The sequence below is a fragment of the Cebidichthys violaceus genome, unplaced genomic scaffold (genome assembly GCF_023349555.1).
Source record: "Cebidichthys violaceus isolate CVI_PGR_0920_01 unplaced genomic scaffold, fCebVio1.0.p SCAF_5, whole genome shotgun sequence".
Lineage (NCBI taxonomy): Eukaryota > Metazoa > Chordata > Actinopteri > Perciformes > Stichaeidae > Cebidichthys > Cebidichthys violaceus.
The window spans coordinates 19,288,196-19,309,379 of NW_027176705.1; the positions used below are offsets into that span (position 1 = coordinate 19,288,196).

The window sequence follows — 21,184 nt, forward strand, 5'->3', positions numbered from 1 at the left end:
ACACCGCCCGTACGATTGTGCCATTGACCTCCTCCCTGGCTCATCACCGCCAAGGGGGAGACTCTTTTCTCTGTCAGCCCCTGAAACCAAGGCCATGGACGACTACATTAACAACTCACTGGCAGCAGGCATCATCCGTCCCTCTTCATCCCCTGCTGGAGCCGGATTTTTCTTTGTGGATAAGAAGGACAAATCCCTCCGACCCTGCATCGATTACCGCGGTCTGAATGATGTCACCATTAAAAACCGGTACCCCCTCCCACTCATCTCTTCTGCATTTGAACTGTTACAAGGGTCTTCTGTGTTTACCAAGCTTGATCTCAGGAATGCCTATCACCTTGTTCGCATCCGGGAGGGGGATGAGTGGAAGACGGCGTTCAACACCCCTAGAGGCCACTATGAGTACCTGGTTATGCCTTTCGGACTCATTAATGCTCCTACAATATTCCAAGCCTTAGTGAACGATGTGCTCCGGGATTTTCTCAATGTGTTTGTGTTTGTATATCTTGACGATATCCTCATCTTTTCAAAGACTGAACGGGAACATGTGCAGCATGTCCGCAGTGTTCTCCAGAGACTCCTAGAGAAGCAGCTGTTTGTGAAAGTGGAGAAGTCAGAGTTCCATGCCACTGAGGTGTCGTTCCTGGGATACATCATTTCAGTTGGACGTATTCATATGGATCCCACCAAGGTTAAAGCAGTGGCGGATTGGCCGGTTCCCACCACTCGGAAGAAGCTTCAACAGTTCCTTGGGTTTACCAATTTCTATCGTAGGTTTATCCGCAACTATAGTTCTGTGGCAGCTCCCCTGACAGCCCTCACCTCCCAGAAGATAGCCTTCCAATGGTCCCCTGCTGCAGAAAGGAGGTTCAAGGAGTTAAAATCACGGTTCTCTTCTGCTCCCATTCTCATCTTTCCAGATCCTGAACACCAGTTTGTTGTGGAAGTGGATGCGTCAGACTCCGGGGTGGGGGCAGTCCTGTCTCAGCGGTCAGCTGAGGACCAAAAGTTACACCCATGTGCTTTTTTCTCCCGCAAGTTGTCCCCAGCAGAAAGGAATTACGACGTCGGAAACCGGGAGTTACTGGCTCTCGAGGAGTGGAGGCACTGGTTGGAGGGGGCAAAGCATCCGTTTGTGGTGTGGACAGACCACAAAAACCTGGAGTACATCCGGTCAGCCAAACGGTTGAACTCCCGTCAGGCCAGATGGGCATTATTCTTTAATCGTTTTGATTTTACCCTGTCTTATCGCCCAGGTACAAGGAACGTCAAACCAGATGCCCTGTCCCGTCAGTTCCAGTCAGACAATTGTCCCACACAGCCTGAGATTATCCTCCCCACTAAGGTGGTCATCGGCGCAGTTACCTGGGACATTGTGGACAAGGTAAAACAGTCCCAGGCCGACCACTCGGCTCCCAGTGCCTGCCCTGATGATCGTCTGTATGTGCCTGTGAGTCTCCGCTCTCAGGTCCTCCAGTGGGGACATTCTTCTCGCCTTGCCTGTCACCCAGGGGTTAGGCGCACCCTAGCTCTGCTAAAGCAACGTTTCTGGTGGGCTTCTATTGAAGAGGACACCAAGGAGTTTATCGCCGCTTGCCAGATTTGTGCTCAGCACAAGACTGCTCGCCATGCCCCTTCTGGTCTTCTTCAGCCACTGCCTATTCCTCATCGTCCATGGTCCCATGTCTCACTTGACTTTGTCACCGGACTGCCTCCCTCAGAGGGTAACACCACCATTCTGACTATTGTGGACAGATTTTCTAAGTCTGCTCAGTTTGTTCCGTTGCCTAAATTACCATCTGCCAAAGAAACAGCTGAACTTATGTTACATCATGTTTTCCGTCTGCACGGCCTCCCCTGTGATATTGTCTCAGACCGGGGGCCACAGTTCACTTCTCGTTTCTGGACAGAGTTTTGCCAGCTGTTGGGGGCCACGGTCAGCCTATCCTCTGGGTTCCATCCTCAATCCAACGGACAGACGGAACGGATGAACCAGGAAATGGAGACTGCCTTGCATTGCATCCCAGACACCGACCTCCTGGTCCAAACAGCTTCTGTGGGTGGAGTATGCTCACAATACGCTTCCAAGCTCAGCAACAAGGCTTTCTCCTTTCCAGTGCTCTCGGGGATATCAACCTCCACTGTTCCCGGAGCAGGAGCGAGAGGCCAGGGTCCCATCTGTCCAGGCGTTCATCCAGCGCTGTCGGCGCACCTGGTGGCGGGCCCGTTCTGCTCTCCTGCGTTCGTCCAACCGGTACCAGAGAAATGCCAACCGCCGTCGGATCCCTGCACCCCGTTACACTCCTGGTCAGAAGGTTTGGCTGTCCACACATGACCTCCCACTCCGGGTAGAGTCTAGGAAGTTGGCCCCAAGGTTTGTGGGCCCGTTCTCCATCACTAAGGTCATCAACCCTGCTGCAGTCCGTCTCCGCCTTCCTCGCTCCATGAGAATTCATCCCACCTTTCATGTCTCCAAGATCAAACCCGTAAAGGAGAGCCAGCTCCAGCCCTCCTCCAGACCCCCGCCACCCCCCCTGCTCATTGACGGGGGTCCTGCTTACTCTGTCCATCATCTCATCAAGTCACGACCGCGGGGAAGGGGTTTTCAATACCTGGTCGATTGGGAGGGTTATGGCCCTGAGGAGCGCTCATGGGTTCCAGCTCGTAACATCTTGGACCCTGACCTCATATCAGCTTTCCATAGGGACCATCCTGACCAGCCCGGTGGGACGTCAGGAGCCGTCCCTAGAAGGGGGGGTTCTGTCACAACTTCAGCCAGGCTTTAGTTTTTCATTTGTCTATCTCCTGTTTTGCCACACTAACTCTCATGTCATTTCAGAATCTGCCACTCCCCCCCGCTCTGCACTAATTGCTGATTTCATTTCACCTGGCCTGCCCCACCTCCATACTCACCTGCTCCTCATCAGCAATCAGCCCCTCAGTGTATATGTACCGGTCCATTTCCCTCAGTTCTCTGCCAGATTGTCTAGTGTGTTTCCCTTGCTATCCAGCAACCTGTCATTCCGATTCTGATCCTGATTATTCGTGTATTGACCTGCCTTTTTGGACTTTGGACCTTCCCTTTTGCCTGCTCCCACTGGATTTGTTTGCCACGCGGGTTACTACCTGGTTTGACATCTGCTGGTTATTAAACCCGGTTTCTACACCTGAACTGTTTTCTGTGTCGTGCTATTGGGTTCTTGTCTGTCGTTTTGTGATACCTGACAACAGTCCCTTTTGTCCAAATGAGAGCTGATATGTTTGCCTCGTAAAATCACAGAACATACTGTTCCTCCCTATTCGGTATGTTTGACATCACTATAAGGAACTTGTCAGGCATACAGTGTAAAAGCCTAATTCACCATGTAGCTTTACATTTGGCAAATTCTTAAAGACTTTGATGCTGAGACCAGGCCCTCCTCCTGCTAAGCAGTGAATCCATTCATAATCTGTTTTCCTTGCACACAAATCTAAAGAACCCAACAAGCAACCGATGAGTAGCTGCATCAATAAAATGAGGACCATACGCATGGTCACTTTAAGCTCTACACGTGTGAGAATTTGTTGTTTTTCTACGGTATCATACTCTACCACAAACTAAGTCATTGCAGTATCATTGTCGATTGCATATCTTTGGGGTTTTGACCTTTGTTGAGACTAAATGTGCAATGATTAAACAGAATATAAATAAATGATGAATCACAAATAACAATATTTGTTAGTTGCAACAGTTCTCTAAATTCTAAAACATCACGTGTTTGATATTTGAAGATTAAATTAGACCTATCAGAAGTGGATTTTTTGCCATCATGGTTACAATACATGACTTGTAGACTATATATACGTATATATATTAATATATATATTAATATATATATATATATATATATTTTCATGCAGAACTGAATACTGATCTGGAGAAGCCCTGTGAGGCAAGTGAGAGAAACAAAAAAACATTTTTCTAAGTTTAATCTTTCTAAATTAAAAAAATTTACAAACAGACAGGAAGTGTTAGTCATTTCAGCGCTAAGAGGCTGAAGAGCACTACCTTCTAAATAGGATGCAAAGCCTTCATGTTTTCTTCAAGGTGACCTTTAATTTACATAATCTTGTGTTTAAAGTGATTGGAGAAATTATCACAACAACAAACGCTTACAAAAATGATCCTTTTGTTTAAACTGTTCTTAAGTCATGAACACAGGAAAGAAAACATAAGATTTAGAAATTGGATCACCAGAATCTTCTTCTCACGTGCCTCTCAGGGCTTCCGTGCTGATCTGACGAACTGATCATCTAACTATTTGGCTGGTAGAACAGCAGCCTCTCTGAAGGGAATGAAATGATGAATCAATCTCTGTTATCCACTGTCATCGATTCCTTGGAACAGGATTGTATGTTGAATAATCGAATCAAACTAATGATGTCTGTTACCTCATTCTTCTCCCAAAGCGTCAGCTCCGGCTTCTCCTGCTCTAGCTTCTGAGATCGGTCCACCACAAAGTAGATGATGTAGATGCTGCCAGCCAGAGACAGCAGCACCAGGATGTTGGCTAAGATACGCAGACTGATCAGAACTGCCCTGAAGAAACACACAAATACAGAGAAATACGTGGATCAGTGGAGGAGCTCAAGTTTTATCTCCCAAAATTCTGGAAGTTCACGGTTTTTCTTCAAAATGTTTTGAAGAAAAACTGTATGTGGAGTCCAGAGTGCGGAGTGCTTTCCTAGAATTTGGTTCAACACGTTAAATATGAATAACCTTTGATAAACACACACACACACAGCACTTTGTGCAGCAGTAGGGGCGGGGCTTCATGGCTCCGCAGACTGAGTCCAGCAGCTCATTGACGTAAATCCACTTTACAACCAGACTCTTCTTTACTTCTAAATCAAGTCAAGTCAAATTGAGTAGATAGCCAACTGAAAGCAGAATCGACTAAGAGTGTATTTCACTGGTGTGACCTTGACTTGGGTGTGTTCTTCCACTGTGAGTAAGAATGTCTTTCCTCGCTGTAAGAGTTAATACTAATTTATTACACTAATATTTTAATATTGCCAGCAAAATGCCTTCCGCTAATTAAATCCATGATCTTCTTCATAGCTGGTTTTGGCGAAGTAAGAGACCGAAGCCTATTTGGAAAGTGTATTTTCATTGAGCAATCCCGACCTCTGTGTATTTTTCAAGGCCAGATTTAGTGATTTGGGGCTCCTGGTGTAACAGGCCAAATTAACCCCCGCCCAGATTAAACCTGGGTATACATTGGCCCAGGCCAGAGTATACCCAGGGGATAAACTGTCCGTTTCAGGACGTTATGACTTTTATTACATTATGTTACATTTGAATTATGTTTTGGGTGTGTGCTTTTATTTTAATGTGTAACACTACTGAGAAGTGCGGTAGTAATCTTTGATCTTTGTGGATGTTTTGATGTTGTTATCAGTGTTTAACTTTGAACATTTATTTTGTAGCGAGGACTTGCTAGTCTTAGAAGTTGAAGTTTCAGGACGTAGTAATCTTTGATCTTTGTGGAAGTCTAATATTTTTTCTGTTTTTATGGTTGAAGTAATAAAAGTCTATGTTTTAGAGTTTTAAGATTTAAGGCAGTTAGCTTTCTCACTTAACTTACCTGACAAAGCTGAACTCCCAATAAAATGTTGAAAAATTAAGTAATTCTTGTGTATATCACTCAACACCACTGATATCATGGGGGTATAATCTGGCCTGAGGGGTATGAATTAGCCTAGGCCAATTTATACCCCGGAGAATAAATTGGTTTAGGCCATAATATACCCGGGGTATAATCTAGCCTAGGCCCCTTTAACCCCAGCTATAGTCCGGACTGGGGGTATACTATGGCCTGTTACACCGGCAAACGCTGTCCTGCTTTACTTTTCACCCTTTCTTTAACTTGTAATGTTGCTATTGGCAATGCTAAAATAAGTTCTCAAAACCCTTTTTTCTGAAATAAAGTTATTAACTATTAATAGTGAAACTATTAATACTGGACATTCAGATGTTTACTTGAAGAGAAGAGAAGATAGAGAGGAATTATCAGCACAATGTGCTTAAATAGACTTAACTCTGTTCAAGGTGCTTCTTCAATTCTAATATGATGCCGGATCCTTTCATGAATAATAATGCATCATATTTTAATTGTTATATTTTATGAATCAAATCTAAATCTGCAATGTAACCAGTAACATATCTCTGTCAATATAAATGTAAATGTAGTAGTGCAATGTTTTCCTCTCAATTAGAAGTACATAGTAAGTAATATACAGATGAGTTGCATACTATATTTTTTGAAGAGATTTGGGAGCTTAGAGTTAGAATAGTAACACAATTCAATATTTTTCATATCTAAATCACAATAAATCTAAAGCTGCTGGACCAGGTTGCTATTTTTCCTAACGGTAAAGTCTGTCCCTGCTGTTTTTTCTTTTAACCAGAATGTATTGTTTCTGACTGTGAATAGCCAAGACATGGGTGTGTGATGGAACTATCTCATGTCAGGTGTGTTGCTGAGGACCAGAGGAAGCTCAGCGTGAAGTTGTTTGTATGAGCGATTCTCCAGAAAGCTGCAAGTAGCAACACCACAGGACAACCATTTAGCCCATTCTGCACAGGCATGTTTGCAACGGCCACTGCACTAGTAATGATCAATTTGCTTAAAAATATTGGTTAAAATGACTTTTTACGAGGATAACATCTAATGTGATGGCTGAGGTAGAGAGGGACATACAGGACATTATGATATATTGTCTCTCCAGTCAAGTCTTTTTTGTGATTTACTGTCAGTTTCTTAAAAATAATCCAGGATGCACATCAGTAGGGATTTCACACAGAGGGTGCTGCAAATCAGCAGGGTTTGAAAATGATTCAAAGGGGGAAAGAGGAGGAGGAACAAGAACAAGAACACAAACAAGAACACGACAGACAACATGCAGAAACAAGAAACAAATAACAGACACCTACAGACTGATATCCTTCTTCTTTTCCTGCTCCTCAACGATGGCTTCCTGTGCAGAGAAACATTTGATAACATGTTGTGATGACCTTTGCTGTTATTAGTTTAAGGGTAAATCACAGTGAGTCACAATTTCTGATTCAAAGTGTTCTGTGCAGGAAAAGTGTTGTGAGATGCATCAACGCAGAAATACAAGACAGGGGTGTTGTTGCTTGTGCGTATGTACGTGTTACTGGATATGTACAATCTGAGTGTGCAGTGTGTCCAAGTGTGCCTCTGACCCTGATGTTGTTGACAATGGCAGCCCCTTTGCTCTCTGCAGCCTCTGGGTTTCCTATCAGGTAATCCCAGGCACAGAAAACTCTCCAGCAGAACGTGAAGTTCTCATCGGAGGCACTGGCTAGGCTCAGACGAGAGTTCTTGGCCATTCTGCAGGAGTTTATCCACGGCATGTTATCAAACCATACAATACATTATCAACGCTATCATTTTAGGACGCCGATGCTAGTCGGGTGATCAGTCAGTCGTCTAGTCCCAACACTTTGGTTCACAGTGAGATTCTTGACAAACTTACATTTACATACATATTTGGATATTTTTGATTCCTAGAGAATTAATGATTTTGTGAATCTTTTCACTGGCGCCACCCTCAGGATATATTTACATTTGAGACCTTCGCAAAATGTATCACACCTCCCTGGATTCAAATGCCTCTTCTTATGGGGACTCCCTCAGATCAAACCAACTACTCTTAAAGGTTTACTTTGCTATTTTTCAACCTGGACCCTATTTCCACAATTATTAAAGCTCTAAAAATCATATTATGAATGTATCATTCTTAGATATGTTGGTCAGTCTAGTCCACTACATCTTTAGTCTGGGGTGTAATGAACGTTGCCCTTCTCATTCAGTCTTAGCACTTACACCTACAAAAAGGAATGCACCACAATCCATATACAACCCACATTATCTTGAGCCAGATTGAGTTTTTTTTATTTGAGAGCATGACTTGTTGATTTCACTTCAAATTTCGTAAAGCTCTCCTGTTCCAGCTTCAGCTCTTCAGGCTGCTTCTAGGTGCTCGTGAAACATCTACTCTCAGATTTCTCATATGCTCTTGGATTGTTTCCCCAACCAATGGAATGCCAGGTTTAGTGTTGACCAATGAAATGATCCCCTGCCTCATTGTGGATGTGTTCACTTTTCTTCTTATGGTGTTCCTGATGGGTGGTTACTCTTTAACCTGGCCCTCCACAGCATCAGTAGGTACTTCCCTTGCTTTCTTTACAACTTTTGAAATAAAATGAGAGTACACCCATGCATGTATTTTTTCCTTTACGATATACTAAATACACCGAACTATTGAACCAGTTCAGTACTGATGTATGAACTGGCCAACATGGACCCAGCAGACTCGGATTCTGTGTGAGCCGTGCTGTAGGCTCAAAGAAGGCACATTCACCAGCACGAGGAGGGACTTATCCGGTTCTTCCAGGATACTGCACCGGGACGAGAGGCAGCCAGGGCACTCAATGGTCTGCATCAGGGGAAGAGGAGAGTCTCTGACTACACAATCGAGTTCCGCAACATTGCAGCTGAGAGTGACTGGAACTCTTTTGCCCGGTTTGACACCTTTCTCCATGGTTTGTCTCACTCTTCAAAGGACCAGTAGCTACCCTTGAATTACCAGCTGACTTGGATTCCCTAATCTCTTTAGTCATCAAGATATTATTGGAGAGAAAGAGATCCAGGTCGTGCATTCAAATGACATGTCTCCTGAGTCTGTTTTTGAGTTCCTTTGCCCGTTGGTTCAGTACTCATACATGTTGGACTGGTTCCTCTCCCCACAGGCATGAAGAGATGCTCACTAGCATATTCGGTGGCTACCTTTGACAGTAACTCTAACTATGCCGGCACCACTATTTGTTCCTCTCTAGCACATCGACAGGAGGCCGATGTAGCTGTTATAGTAAAAAAAAAAAAAAAAAAAGTACTGGTTTATATATAACTGTACTTTTATTCCAAAAGTGGTAAAGAGAGCAATAAAATACAGCCTTGAAGGGCGGAAGTGGATAAACCAGGTCAAAGAGTAATCTAGTGAAGCAAACTCACCCACAATGAGGCAGGGATCATTTAATTGGTCAACACTACACCTGCAATGGCATTTTATTGGTTGGGGAATATTGATAGGGTTGTTGTCAGACGGCAACCTCCTGTTCTGTCGAGTGAAGCCAATGCAGAAGTGTCTTAAAACTTGCATTCTCTCTACTAACCAGCAAGAGGCGACTTCTCTGGTTGCAAAAAGAAGTCCTCCTCACTTGATTTATTCCCTCAGTAAACATTGTAAACTTGGGTTTATGGTCTCAATCACAAGTCTTCTTCAATACAGCATGATGTTCATTTAGTAAATTATGGTCCATTTAGAGTAAAATAGACCATAAAGCGGAGAATGCTTTAGGGTGACTTACTGTGTGATTGACAGGTCGCTGCCACCAAAAGTCTCTTCTCCGCATTCCAAATATGGTAACTTCCAATCATTGGTTGCAAGAAAAACAACATGGCTGTAATCCATGATGGCGACGCCGAAATTGCCAAACTGAAGCGGGGGCTATTTGAGTGTGAGTACAGGGATTCAAGGGATTGCATTGGTTCTGATTCTGATTACAAAATCCGAATGTGAAAAAAAATAAAGATAGGATGAAAACTCCATGAATGAACAGGTCAAACAAACAAAAAACGTTCACCCATGAGACCGCTGCAAATGAGCTTCTTTCAACACAAACCACAACTTTTTCCTAACCAAGTAGTTGTGTTGCCTAATCAAAACACAGAGCCAGTTGGGAACATGCTAGTTCTAGAAAGTCTCAAGGGATTTAACAGCCTCCTCTGTTTCAGACTCTCCAACACTCCGTCTCCTCAAATGTCTGCACTGTCTAGATGGCTTGCTGTTGGTCAACAACACAAATTTACATGACAAAGTTCCCTCAAGTTGAACTCTCAGCACGAGATTTTTGTTTATTTAGTTCCCCCTTGTGAGCTAATCAGCTGATTGCAGCTCCATTCAAATTGAATTACATTTGCTCCTTAACTTTGCAGTTTTAAATGCTGGTGACCAGGCCATTGCTATCATCAAATCATTATCATGTCAGTATGAGTTGGAAAGAGCTTAATGATTACTTTCTTAAAAGGATGATGAAACTGTAGGCAAAGACAGCCATCCCAACCAGGAAGTAGGCGAGGGGCAACCGGTACCCTGCACTGCCAATTTTCCTCAGCCTGCCATAGTAACCATAGAATAACACAGAGTACTGCAGGTAGCCCTGTGGAGATCAAACACACACACAACACATGTTGACAAGAAAACAACAAGACAGTACAGCACATCTACATCTACTCAGTATACAACTACATCTAGAGCATGAAGTATGCGGTCTAACATTAACAGTTAGGCAAACAGAGAATCATTAGAGATCATCATGAATGCTAAATCTGTTTGCTGGATCTCATCAGATACATAGTTTTATTGCTTGAAGCTAATTTAATAATTAATAATTAATTAATATAAAATGTGTAAAGGTTAATAACTCAATTATGAATCATAAACCAATTCATTTGTATAAAAAATAATGAATGATGATACTCAGCGTTTGCCATAAGACACCATTAGTGTAAGCAACATAATTTAACAATAGATTAAATTTAGGAAGCCAACCAATTTTGGAAAAATAGAGACAACTTTGAAACATTTGATATTAATCAATTAAATCTCAAACTCAGGGTTGATAAGGAGTTCTTGTCATGGTTTACAAGGACCTATTATTTCATATACACAAGAATCAAATGATCAAGTTCTTCATAAATGAAATATTTATTGGGCCAACTACATAATTAAACAACTAAACAGAAAAAACCCCAGAAAAAAATTAATAAACCACAAAATATATGAATGAATAAAGAATATGATGAAGAGAACAATGAATTACGATGAACCAAAAATAAAGGAAAAGGATTGCATGTGACCAGGTAGAATCAGTGACTCATATTATTGATTGATGTCTATCAATTAAATTTGTCATTTGACATTTATACATTTCATTTATGCACCGTTCAGCAGTTGCGAGTTTTAAAAGCACTAGGGACAATTGTGAAGCAATTACATATGACTTCAAATTTTAGGGAGATCCTTATTTAGGTCTAGACAAACGGGAGAAAACAAATAAAGCTTTTAGGGTTAAATGGTAAATGGACTGGAGTTGTATAGTTCTTTTCTAGTCTCTCGACCACTCAAAGTGCTTTAACACTACATGTCCTCATTCACCCATTAACACCAATTCATACACTGATGACAGGGGCTACCATTCACACATCATAGGAACAGCTACGGGAGCAACTCGGGATTAAGTGTCTTGCCCAAGGACACATCGACATGGACTAGCGGAGCCGGGGATCGAACCACCAATCATCTGATTGAAGGACAACGCTGCTCTACCTTTAATTGACATAAAAATGATTTATGTCATTATTTAATGTTTGTTTACATATGATTATTTGTACAACTAGTTTTCATGAATATGGATTTTTGTTTAGTTCTATACTTGATAGGAACTATTTTGACATCCTATGTTGTGCTGGGACACATTTAGTTGTTGCAAAGCTCTAAAAAGAAGACGTGAAGCAGCAGAAGATTCCGCTCAAAGATTTCAGTTTAAGTGTTAAAGTGTTAAAGGGCTTGTTTTTGAAGATTCATGTTTTTCAAGTGGACTCATTTGTCTCTCAGTTGTGTGCAGCCAGTGAGGTATGATATTTATGTTAATAATGCATATATTGTTGCATATTTGCGTGCAAACTGTTTTTTTGTGTAATGTTAACACCAGCTTATTTTGTATGTTGAAATGTATTTGAACAGGTCGACGGTGGATTGATGACGGTGGTGTTGACTGAGATGAACTAAGGTGTTGTGTATTTCCTGGAGGGAGTGATACTACCACTGAGACATAGTTGCCCCGGTAGGAAACTCTTTCAAAAAAGGTGACTGATCACACCAGCTTAATGCACAGGGAACCTTGATTCATTGTTGCCTTTAAATAAAATGTATATAATAATGCTAACAGGTCTTTACAAGCTCAGTCTACTAACATAAAAGGTTGGGTGGCCTTGGAGTAGAGGTCAGGGAGGCAGTAAAGTAATGTTTGAACAATGGTCCATTGTATCTATAATGTGCTATTGACAGAACAGTAAAAGGAAAGAGAGGCTTACTCCAAGAGACCAGATGGTGTCCAGGTCCTGGGCTGAAGCCAGATGCTCCTTGGGGATAGTTTTACTCCTTGTTGTTCCAAAAGGAGCTCCAGCCAGCAGCTAGTATAAACAAACACAGACCAATACAATATGATATTAATACAGACATTTGAAATACTGTATTATTATAGTGTTATATACTGTTATAGTGATAACACGCGCATGTCTTATTGTAGTTAGTTGATTTCAACTTTTTACCTTGTAAAACATTTGGTTATAAGCTGGCAAAAGTGGAACAAAATACATTTGCAGTTCATTGTGATGACTGACAATAGTTAGGTCAGTAGCTCCATGCAAGTTGAAAGGAATCATTCAACACCTTCCTTTTTTCTGAGACTGAGATGAGAGAATTGATATCAATGTAATGTCTATGCTTTAAGTACAGAGCTGGAGTCAGGACATGGTTAGCTTAGCTTAGCATAAAAACTGGAGGCAGGCGGAAACAGCTAGCTTGGCTCTGTCCTACCAACACTTCTAAAAACCTAACTGACTGTATCTGGCAACCCATGGTATGCTACACAGAACTGCTGAAGGATAAACTGTCATTTAATAATAACAGCCAAAACACGCAACTCATCCAAAGACCATGACCTGTTCTTTTTACATTTCTGATTAAAACCAACAATGTGTAGTACGGCTACACCGACATGACACTGATATTAATCTTCTCATATCAGTCTTGGAGAGAAGCCGGATCTGGTTCTGTCCGTTTTTGGAGTGAGAACTTGCATATAGACACATATGCATTCTGAAAAGAACTTGACATAGAACCTCTGAATGTCCTGTGTGCTTCAGCAAAATGAAAGAGCGTAGTGTGTCTTTAGTGTTACACTTAAAAAGAGGCAAACTTCAGAAATAAAAAGTGAGTAATAACTCTCCATTCCATCCGTGGACACATCATTTACAGCAGGAAACAATTACACACATCAATGTGACAGAACATCCATGATGTGTGATGTTGGACGATATGACTCACTAAGCAGAGGTGAGACAAAGGGCGGATGTGTCAGAGCAGACAGTGGTAGCTTAGCTCCAACACGGAGAGGCAGATGAAATAAACGGGCATAGGGAATGATAGGATGAGTAATGTGTGGGGAAATTGCTTGTATCTGGATGACAGTGACAACCATAAATCAGCAGCATTTTGTTCCTCTGTCATTCGATCTTGTCCACAGTTTGTACTTTAACTGGTTGAGCTGTAGCTGCTGGAGAATCACCAGCCTACAAACTCTAGCTAGAGGATTCTCTGATCTGTGCTCAAGCACAAATGAACACAACATTTACAGAGTTGGAGAAGTCAGCACACAGTCTAAGGATTAAATACAATACGACATGAATAACCTAAAAGAAAGTTAAAAATGTAAGATAAATCAGAACTGGAGTGTGTGTTTTTCTATTTCACCAAACAATTGAGTAATGCTACGAATCAATTTGTTTTTATATACCATTTGTTAGCTGTATGGAGAGTTTTACTATGATACATTGGTAACACTTTATAATAACTACACACTATGAAGCATTAGTTAAGTGTAAGTTAACATTTAATTCACCATTTATAAAGCATTGGTCCTACATTAACAATCATTAGTATGCAATTCATAACAACAGTTATAATGCTTTATTGTTGATTAATAAGCTTGTATATTATGTGTGTCATGATTGTGTTTTCATACTTTATAAATGATGGATTCCCCATTTGTAAATTAAGTATTATATATATATATATATATTACAAACCAATTATTAAGGAGTTGTAGATGATTAATAAGATCAGTTATAAAGTGTAAGTAAATGATTAAGGACTTATTTAGATGTACATTATTCATGCATTTATATATATAATGATTTAGATATGCACTAATGGTTAGGGACTATGTTAATATATGCTTTATAAACACGTATTAATACTGCAATTCATGATTAATTCAGATGGTTACTAGTCGTTAGTAAAGTATTTTGTGTGACCTCATTTAATAAAGTGAGAACTATCTAGCGCAGGGGTCGGCAACCTTTACTATCCAAAGAGTCATTCTGCCTACACCAAATAAAATTCACCTGGAGCCGCAAAAGCTATTTGATATCACGGCATATAAAGTTTCATATAGTTATATTATATATACAAAAACTATAGTTTGTTGTATTTATGAAATTATAGAACAAGAATAAAGACAATTCTTGACATTGTATTGCTATTTTACCTGTTATAACAATATCAGACTCTTATGAAGAGGAGAAAATAAACTTGCTTGGGTCTGAAAATCATGATGAGCCACCTGCAGGGAAAGGCACTTGACAGCGATGTAATAGAATATGACGCACATTTTAGTTGACAAAATATAAAAAAATATATATATATATTTTCAGTGACACAGTATCACCTCAAACTCGAAGAGGTGTTCCCTTTGAAATATTGTCTACTGGGCAAAAAATTTAATACAAATAACTGTTATTTATTTCCATGATATTTTTTGTCAAAGCCTGAGGCCAGCTGTTATTGTAGCGATGAGACAGCAGCGTGTCCAGCGGCATCATCAGACCTATGGAGCGGCGGCGGCCATCTGAAGTCACGGTTAGCGGCTTTGAGGACGATGGACACAAACGGAGGACTTTCCTGTCCTTATTGATGATTATTTTGTTCTGCACAACTATTGTGAAGTCCACAGATAAAATGTAAAGGAACAAAACATTGATTGCTCTCCAGTAGGACAGAGACTTTGGACACCAGCAGAGCTACGAGTGAGAACAGACAACAACAAAACCGAGAGGGAACGGGTGAGAGACGTGTGTTTACCACATTTATGGAGCCATAATCTAGTAAACCATTATGTGTAAGTGTTCATTTTAAAGTATATTTGATGTGTGAGAGAGAGATAGAGCAAGACCCGCGGCGTTATACAAATAAAACTTCTAAAACTTGTCTAATGTGTCTATTTGAGTTTATAGGGGAGAGCCCAGACTAAGAGCGGTTCAAAATAACCCTGATGAATAGCAGCCCACGGTCTTCAGCCACCTCGCCCTGACCAGGGAAACCGGGGAACCTTCCCGGAGCCAGACCCAGGAGGGCAGCTCGTCGGCGAGCGTCTGGTGGCCGGGCCTTCGCCCATGGGGTCCGGTCGGGCTCAGCCCGAAGAAACAACATGGAGCAGCCACCCTGTGGACCCACCACCCGCAGGGACAAGCATCGGGGTCGGGTGCAATGCAGACCGGGCGGCGGGCCAGGCTGGAGGCCTGGGTGAGCCGATCGTCGGCAGCATAGACTAGCTCTAGGGGCGTGGAATGTCACCTCGCTAGCGGGGAAAGAACCGGAGCTGGTGCAGGAGGTGAAACGATAACAGCTAGATACTGTATAGTTGGACTCACCACCACACACAGCACTGGCTCTGGAACCAAGCTCCTGGAGAGGGGTTGGACTTTTGTCCTTTTCTGGAGTTGCCCAAGGTGAGAGGCGCCAGGCGGGAGTGGGGATACTCACGAGCCCCTGGCTGAGCGCCGCTGTGTTGGAGTTCTCCCCAGAGAACAAGAGGATCGCCTCCATGCGCCTATGGGTTGCGGGGAGCAAGGCTCTGACTGTTGTTTGTGCTTATGCACCAAACAGCAGTTCGGAGTATCCGGCCTTCTTGGAGTCGGTGGGAGGGGTCCTGGAAAGGGCACAATCTGCCGACTCCATAGTTCTCCTGGGGGACTTCAACGTTCACGTGGGCAATGACGGAGAAACCTGGTGGGGGGTGATTGGGAGGAACGGCTTGCCCGATCTGAACCCGAGTGGAGTCTTGTTATTGGACTTCTGTGCTAGCCACGGTTTGGCTATAACGAACACCATGTTCGAACATAAGGTGGCTCATAAGTGTACCTGGTACCAGAACACCTTAGGCCGGAGATCTATGATCAAGTTTGTAATCATCTGATCTTGGACAGACGGGTGAAGAGAGGAGCAGAGTTGTCAACTGATCACCACCTGGCGGTGAGTTGGATTAGATGGCAGAGGAACCGGCTGGAAAGACCCGGCAAGCCCAAACGTATAGTGAGGGTGAACTGGGAACGTCTGGCAAAGGATCCTGTCCGGGAGGTCTTTAACTCCCACCACCGGAAGAACTTCTCACACATCCCGAGGGAGGTTGGGCACATGGAATCCGAATGGACCATGTTCAAAGTCTCTATTGTGGACGCGGCCGCTAGGAGCTGTGGCCGGAAGGTCATCAGTGCCTGTTGTGGTGGCAACCCGAGAACCCGGTGGTGGACACCAGAGGTGAGGGAAGCCGTCAAGCTGAAGAAGAAGGCCTTTAGGGCTTGGTTGGCTCAGGGGTCTCCTGAAGCAGCTGAGAGGTACTGGCAAGCCAGAAGGGCTGCAGCTGTGGTGGTCGCGGATGCTAAAACTCAGGCATGGGAGGAGTTCGGGGAGGCCATGGAGAAGGACTTTCGTTTGGCCGATGATGTGGTCCTGTTGGCCTCCTCAGATCGTGACCTCCAGCATTCACTGGGGCGGTTTGCAGCCGAGTGTGAAGCGGCGGGAATGAGAGTTAGCACCTCCAAATCTGAGGCCATGGTGCTCTGCCGGAAACCGGTGGATTGTTCCCTCCAGGTGGGGACGGAGTGCCTACCTCAAGCGAAGGAGTTCAAGTATCTCAGGGTCTTGTTCACGAGTGAGGGTAAGATGGAGCGGGAGATCGACAGGCGGATTGGTGTGGCTGCAGCAGTAAAGCAGGTGCTGCACCGGACCGTCTTGGTGAAGAGGGAGCTGAGCCGGAAGGCGAAGCTCTTAATTTACTGGTCGGTCTACATTCCTATCCTCACCTATGGTCACAAACTCTGGGTCGTGACCGAAAGGACAAGGTCACGGCTACAAGTGGCCAAAATGAGTTTCCTCCGTAGGGTGGCCGGGCTCAGCCTTAGAGATAGGGTAAGGAGCTCGGACATCAGGAGGGAACGTGGAGTTGAGCCGCTACTCCTTCGCGTCGAAAGGAGTCTGCTGAGGTGGTTCGGGCATCTAATTAGGATACCTCCTGGGCGCCTCCCACTGGAGGTTTTCCGGGCACACCCAACTGGGAGGAGACCCCGGGGAAGACCCAGAACATGCTGGAGGGATTATATCTCCCAGCTGGCCTGGGAACGCCTCGGGATACCCCAGTATGAGCTGGAAAATGTTGCAGGGGAGAGGGAAGTCTGGGTCAGCCTGCTTGGCCTGCTGCCACCGCGACCTGACCCCAAATAAGCGAAGGAAAATGGATGGATGGATGGAGTTTATAGAGGAGGATCTATAAAATCTAAAGTAAAATCTTAAGTATCAAGCACGACCTTTCATTATTAAAGACTACTTTATTACTCTGTCGTATTTTTTTAACTTGGCAACCAATCTACTTCCTGTTCATACCAAGCATATCTTCTTCAGTTGCATGTCCCGATGGCAGCCGGCCGAATCTGCTCATTGTTTGAGTAATGCTTTCATTACTTTCAATACGTCTTCAATGTGGGACAAAGTAAAAGTCAGATTAATACGTCATCAACGTGGGACAAATGTTTCGCTCAGGAACTGATATGGAAGTGCACTTACGCTATGGAAAATTCCGACCTAAGTTGAAAGGGTGTGCAGACCCGGGCCAAAAAAATCACTGCTGACGGGCCTCCAATGCCCATCAGTATGTTTCTTAGTTTGCTGGCACGTAACGTTACACATTATAGAGGATGAGTATCTAGCTAGCATTCCAGCTAGCAAGTCACTAACTAGAGGTCCTGAGACAGGCCGTTGTAAATAGAGCAATTCAGGTGACAGTTGACCATTTTTCTGTTTATATGAGTGGAGTTGTTTTACATGAATGAATGGCTGAGAGGTATGTATTAAAGAGTATATTGTTTGCATCTTGCAATAATTATGAATATGTTCTTTATCACTTTGTGTTGTCTATTTGCCTTTTCTGTTGAATAACTATGGGTTTTGAGGCACTGTTGGCCATTCATTTATATGTACAAATGCTTTGTAAGGCATAGATAGTTCTCACTTTAGATGAGGTCACACAAAATACTTTACTAACGTAATACCTGAAATAATCATGAATTAATCATGAATTGCAGTATTAATATGCATTTATAAAGCATATATTAACTCATATATGATATGGAGTATTGTGCAATATATGAAAATTGTAAAGTGAAAGAGCCTTGCTGACCTCTGGTAAGACGATGAAGGCTCCAGTCATGATGGTGAGGACGATGTTGATCCCAAACAACCAGCGAAGGAAGATAAAGTAGGAGGCCACGCCCGACCCAAAGTGACCTCAACAAGACACAGGAAACATCTGACTGAGACATGTTGACATGTCACACATTCTACTTTATGTTTCTGTGCCCTAAAAAGGACTAACACCAAAAAGTATGACCATACTGAGGGACTGTCCAGAAAAAAAGGAATTTAGGTCTAGGTGAGTCAAGAATTAAAATGTTATGTCAACTGTCATTACAGCCTTGGATATAAAACAAAAGAAAAGATCGCATTACTGTTATTCATTCTGAAGAAAAAAAAGATGACTCACTTTCAATTTTCTTGATCCTGACTTCCCAGGGAATGAACAGAACCACAATGTTGTAAAGGACACGTGAAAGTTTCTTCAGCAGCTGCAGGAGGAGAAACCAGCTTTCAGGAGCACTTTAAAGACACTTAGAAGTGAAAGAGACCTCTGAGTAACACACACCTCCACAAAATAGCTGTAAAATGATTTGACCATTTAGCAAGGATTCAAAATAAACTCTTTTGCTGTCCATATCTGATCATTTTGGTTGATAGAAAACCCTTTATAATAATAATGATTTTTTTAATGATGTTTTTTTTACATGGAAAACTAGACAGGTGCAGATCTCCGGCAGGTGTGTCTGCAATGAAGTATGATGAATTAAATCAACCAATGTGAGAATGTGAGATAAGCTGTGGACTAACACAGAGATGCAAACTAAAACAGAATACGAATGCATAATTGAGCAGGACATAAATCATATCTATTATGTGAATCATATCTAATAGCAATATGAGCATGCAGCGATGATAAAAGCCATGGTAATAGATTAACAACACATATTGTAGTACTGTGTCTTCCATAATAACTTTGTAACAATTCCTCCAAACTTAATGACAAAATACATGATTTTTATCGCCTATCTTAATATATGAACATTTTCTGATCTGTGCAACTATCTTCTGAGTTCTGAGATGCATAAGACTATCCTAAAAAACATTTTTTGGTCTTCTAAGTGTTATATTTTTCAGATCTGTTGTTATGGATGATTGTAGCCGGATCTCTTAATCTGGCATTTGTTTTCAGATGTGTATCGATCAAAGTGTTTTGTGAACTCACACCTCTGTGGTTGGGGTTAAGCAAAAGGCCCTGGTCAAGGATAAAATAATCTAGCAATAACTGTTGGCTTGAAACAGAGGTTTCGAAGAGGTATGAACTACTTCTGCCTTTGTTTCTGAAGCATAAAATTTGGCAAGTAAATGTGAATCATAGGTGCTTCAGGTTAAAACCAGCTGTTTTCTGTTTCTGGAGAGGACAGTCTTTGGTGTAACAGCTGTCTCAGATCAATGTCAAGTGTTCACACATTCTCACATAGTTAGCATTATTTAGGATGTCATTTTGTTGCACATATGTATCCATATTGTCCACATAAGAACTGACTCTGTGAAGCTCTTCACCTCATGTAAAATCAGAACTGAGATGATAATTATTAGCTGGACCAATAATTCTCATTTTCAATTATCTGGAAGCCAAACTGTAAAATAAATAAGTCATCATCAGACTGCTCACTAAAACTCAATTTATTTTAATGGGGCCTGAACATTTTAATTAAACAGAGCTTTTACAACGGGCTATAAATTCACTCATGCTGCTGTGCTACAGCTGCAAAGCTCTCTTTTTCCTCTCTGGATATGAATGCATGAAATACAGAGACAGACACAGTATATAAAGTTATCCACAGTATGTGTGTGTTCAGCTCACAGGAAATCCAGCATGTTTTATAATCATCTAGTTACTGCAGTGCAGTAAAATAACAGAAAGAAGCTCCTCTCAGCATACAGTCAGACAAAATAAATGGAGTTGCGTGTCGAGCACATATTTTACTAAAGCGGCCCACACTGGATGAAAGAGGATGTTAGGTCAGCCAGAGCAGAGCCATCTTTGGTGTTTTCAATGTCATATTCCTGCAGACCCATTGTTACAACGGTGTTTGTATTTTGTATGTGTTAAGGACAAGATCTGTTCGATTCTCATCCACCTTCACAACATCGTAAATAAACACACAAGTCCTTAGAACAATCTTTCTCTGTGGCTGCTTTGATCACCACTTGACGATTATAACCACCATGCTCCATGGATCTACAAAAACGATGTATCCTCACACAACGCTTCATAGGACATCTTTAAGAAAAGTTATTTTTGTTATTTTCTGTGCGTTCTCCTGCGAATGTCCAGCAACATGAGCGATCATTGCACCTGCACACGCCCCGAGAGGTTGGGAAACAAAACTACTTGTTTAGGTTTAGTTAGGTGACAAATAAGTCAAAGTTGACTTCTGGTTTCACATGGGACACAAGGAGCGGTCTCCAGGGTCATGAGACCCATCCGTCCACCCCGACCTCCTCCATTTCTTTATGCTACGTCATCGGTCCTGCCTGATGATTACATGGATCACATCAGATGGATTACATGGGTTATATAGTGCATTACTGAACTGTGTATGAGAACAACCTGACCAAAAGGATCCTTGAGAATACAATAAATATTCTAAACCAGAAGCATTGAAGGAACAATTTGGAGTCATCCTCAGATTTGCTAGTATTATTATTTTAACCAATCAGTGGTGGTATAAATCACTTTGGTTCTTTTGTTCCTACACACACAGAGAACCCTTGAAGTTTAACATTGTGCAACATTTTA

General features: G+C 42.3%; 1 protein-coding gene across 1 annotated transcript in view; it reads right to left on the reverse strand.

Moving 5' to 3' along the window:
- The window catches only part of LOC137887801 (transmembrane channel-like protein 3), a 52,951-nt gene that overhangs the window by 26,416 nt on the left and 5,351 nt on the right, over positions 1-21,184 (reverse strand). Inside the window, exons 4-10 of the mRNA XM_068731017.1 lie at positions 18,788-18,869; positions 18,425-18,531; positions 12,225-12,323; positions 10,146-10,288; positions 7,250-7,397; positions 6,977-7,020; positions 4,432-4,579 (exon numbers count right to left, since the gene is read on the reverse strand). Of these exons, the coding sequence (XP_068587118.1) occupies positions 4,432-4,579; positions 6,977-7,020; positions 7,250-7,397; positions 10,146-10,288; positions 12,225-12,323; positions 18,425-18,531; positions 18,788-18,869 (771 nt within the window). The remainder of the gene's footprint in view (positions 1-4,431; positions 4,580-6,976; positions 7,021-7,249; positions 7,398-10,145; positions 10,289-12,224; positions 12,324-18,424; positions 18,532-18,787; positions 18,870-21,184) is intronic.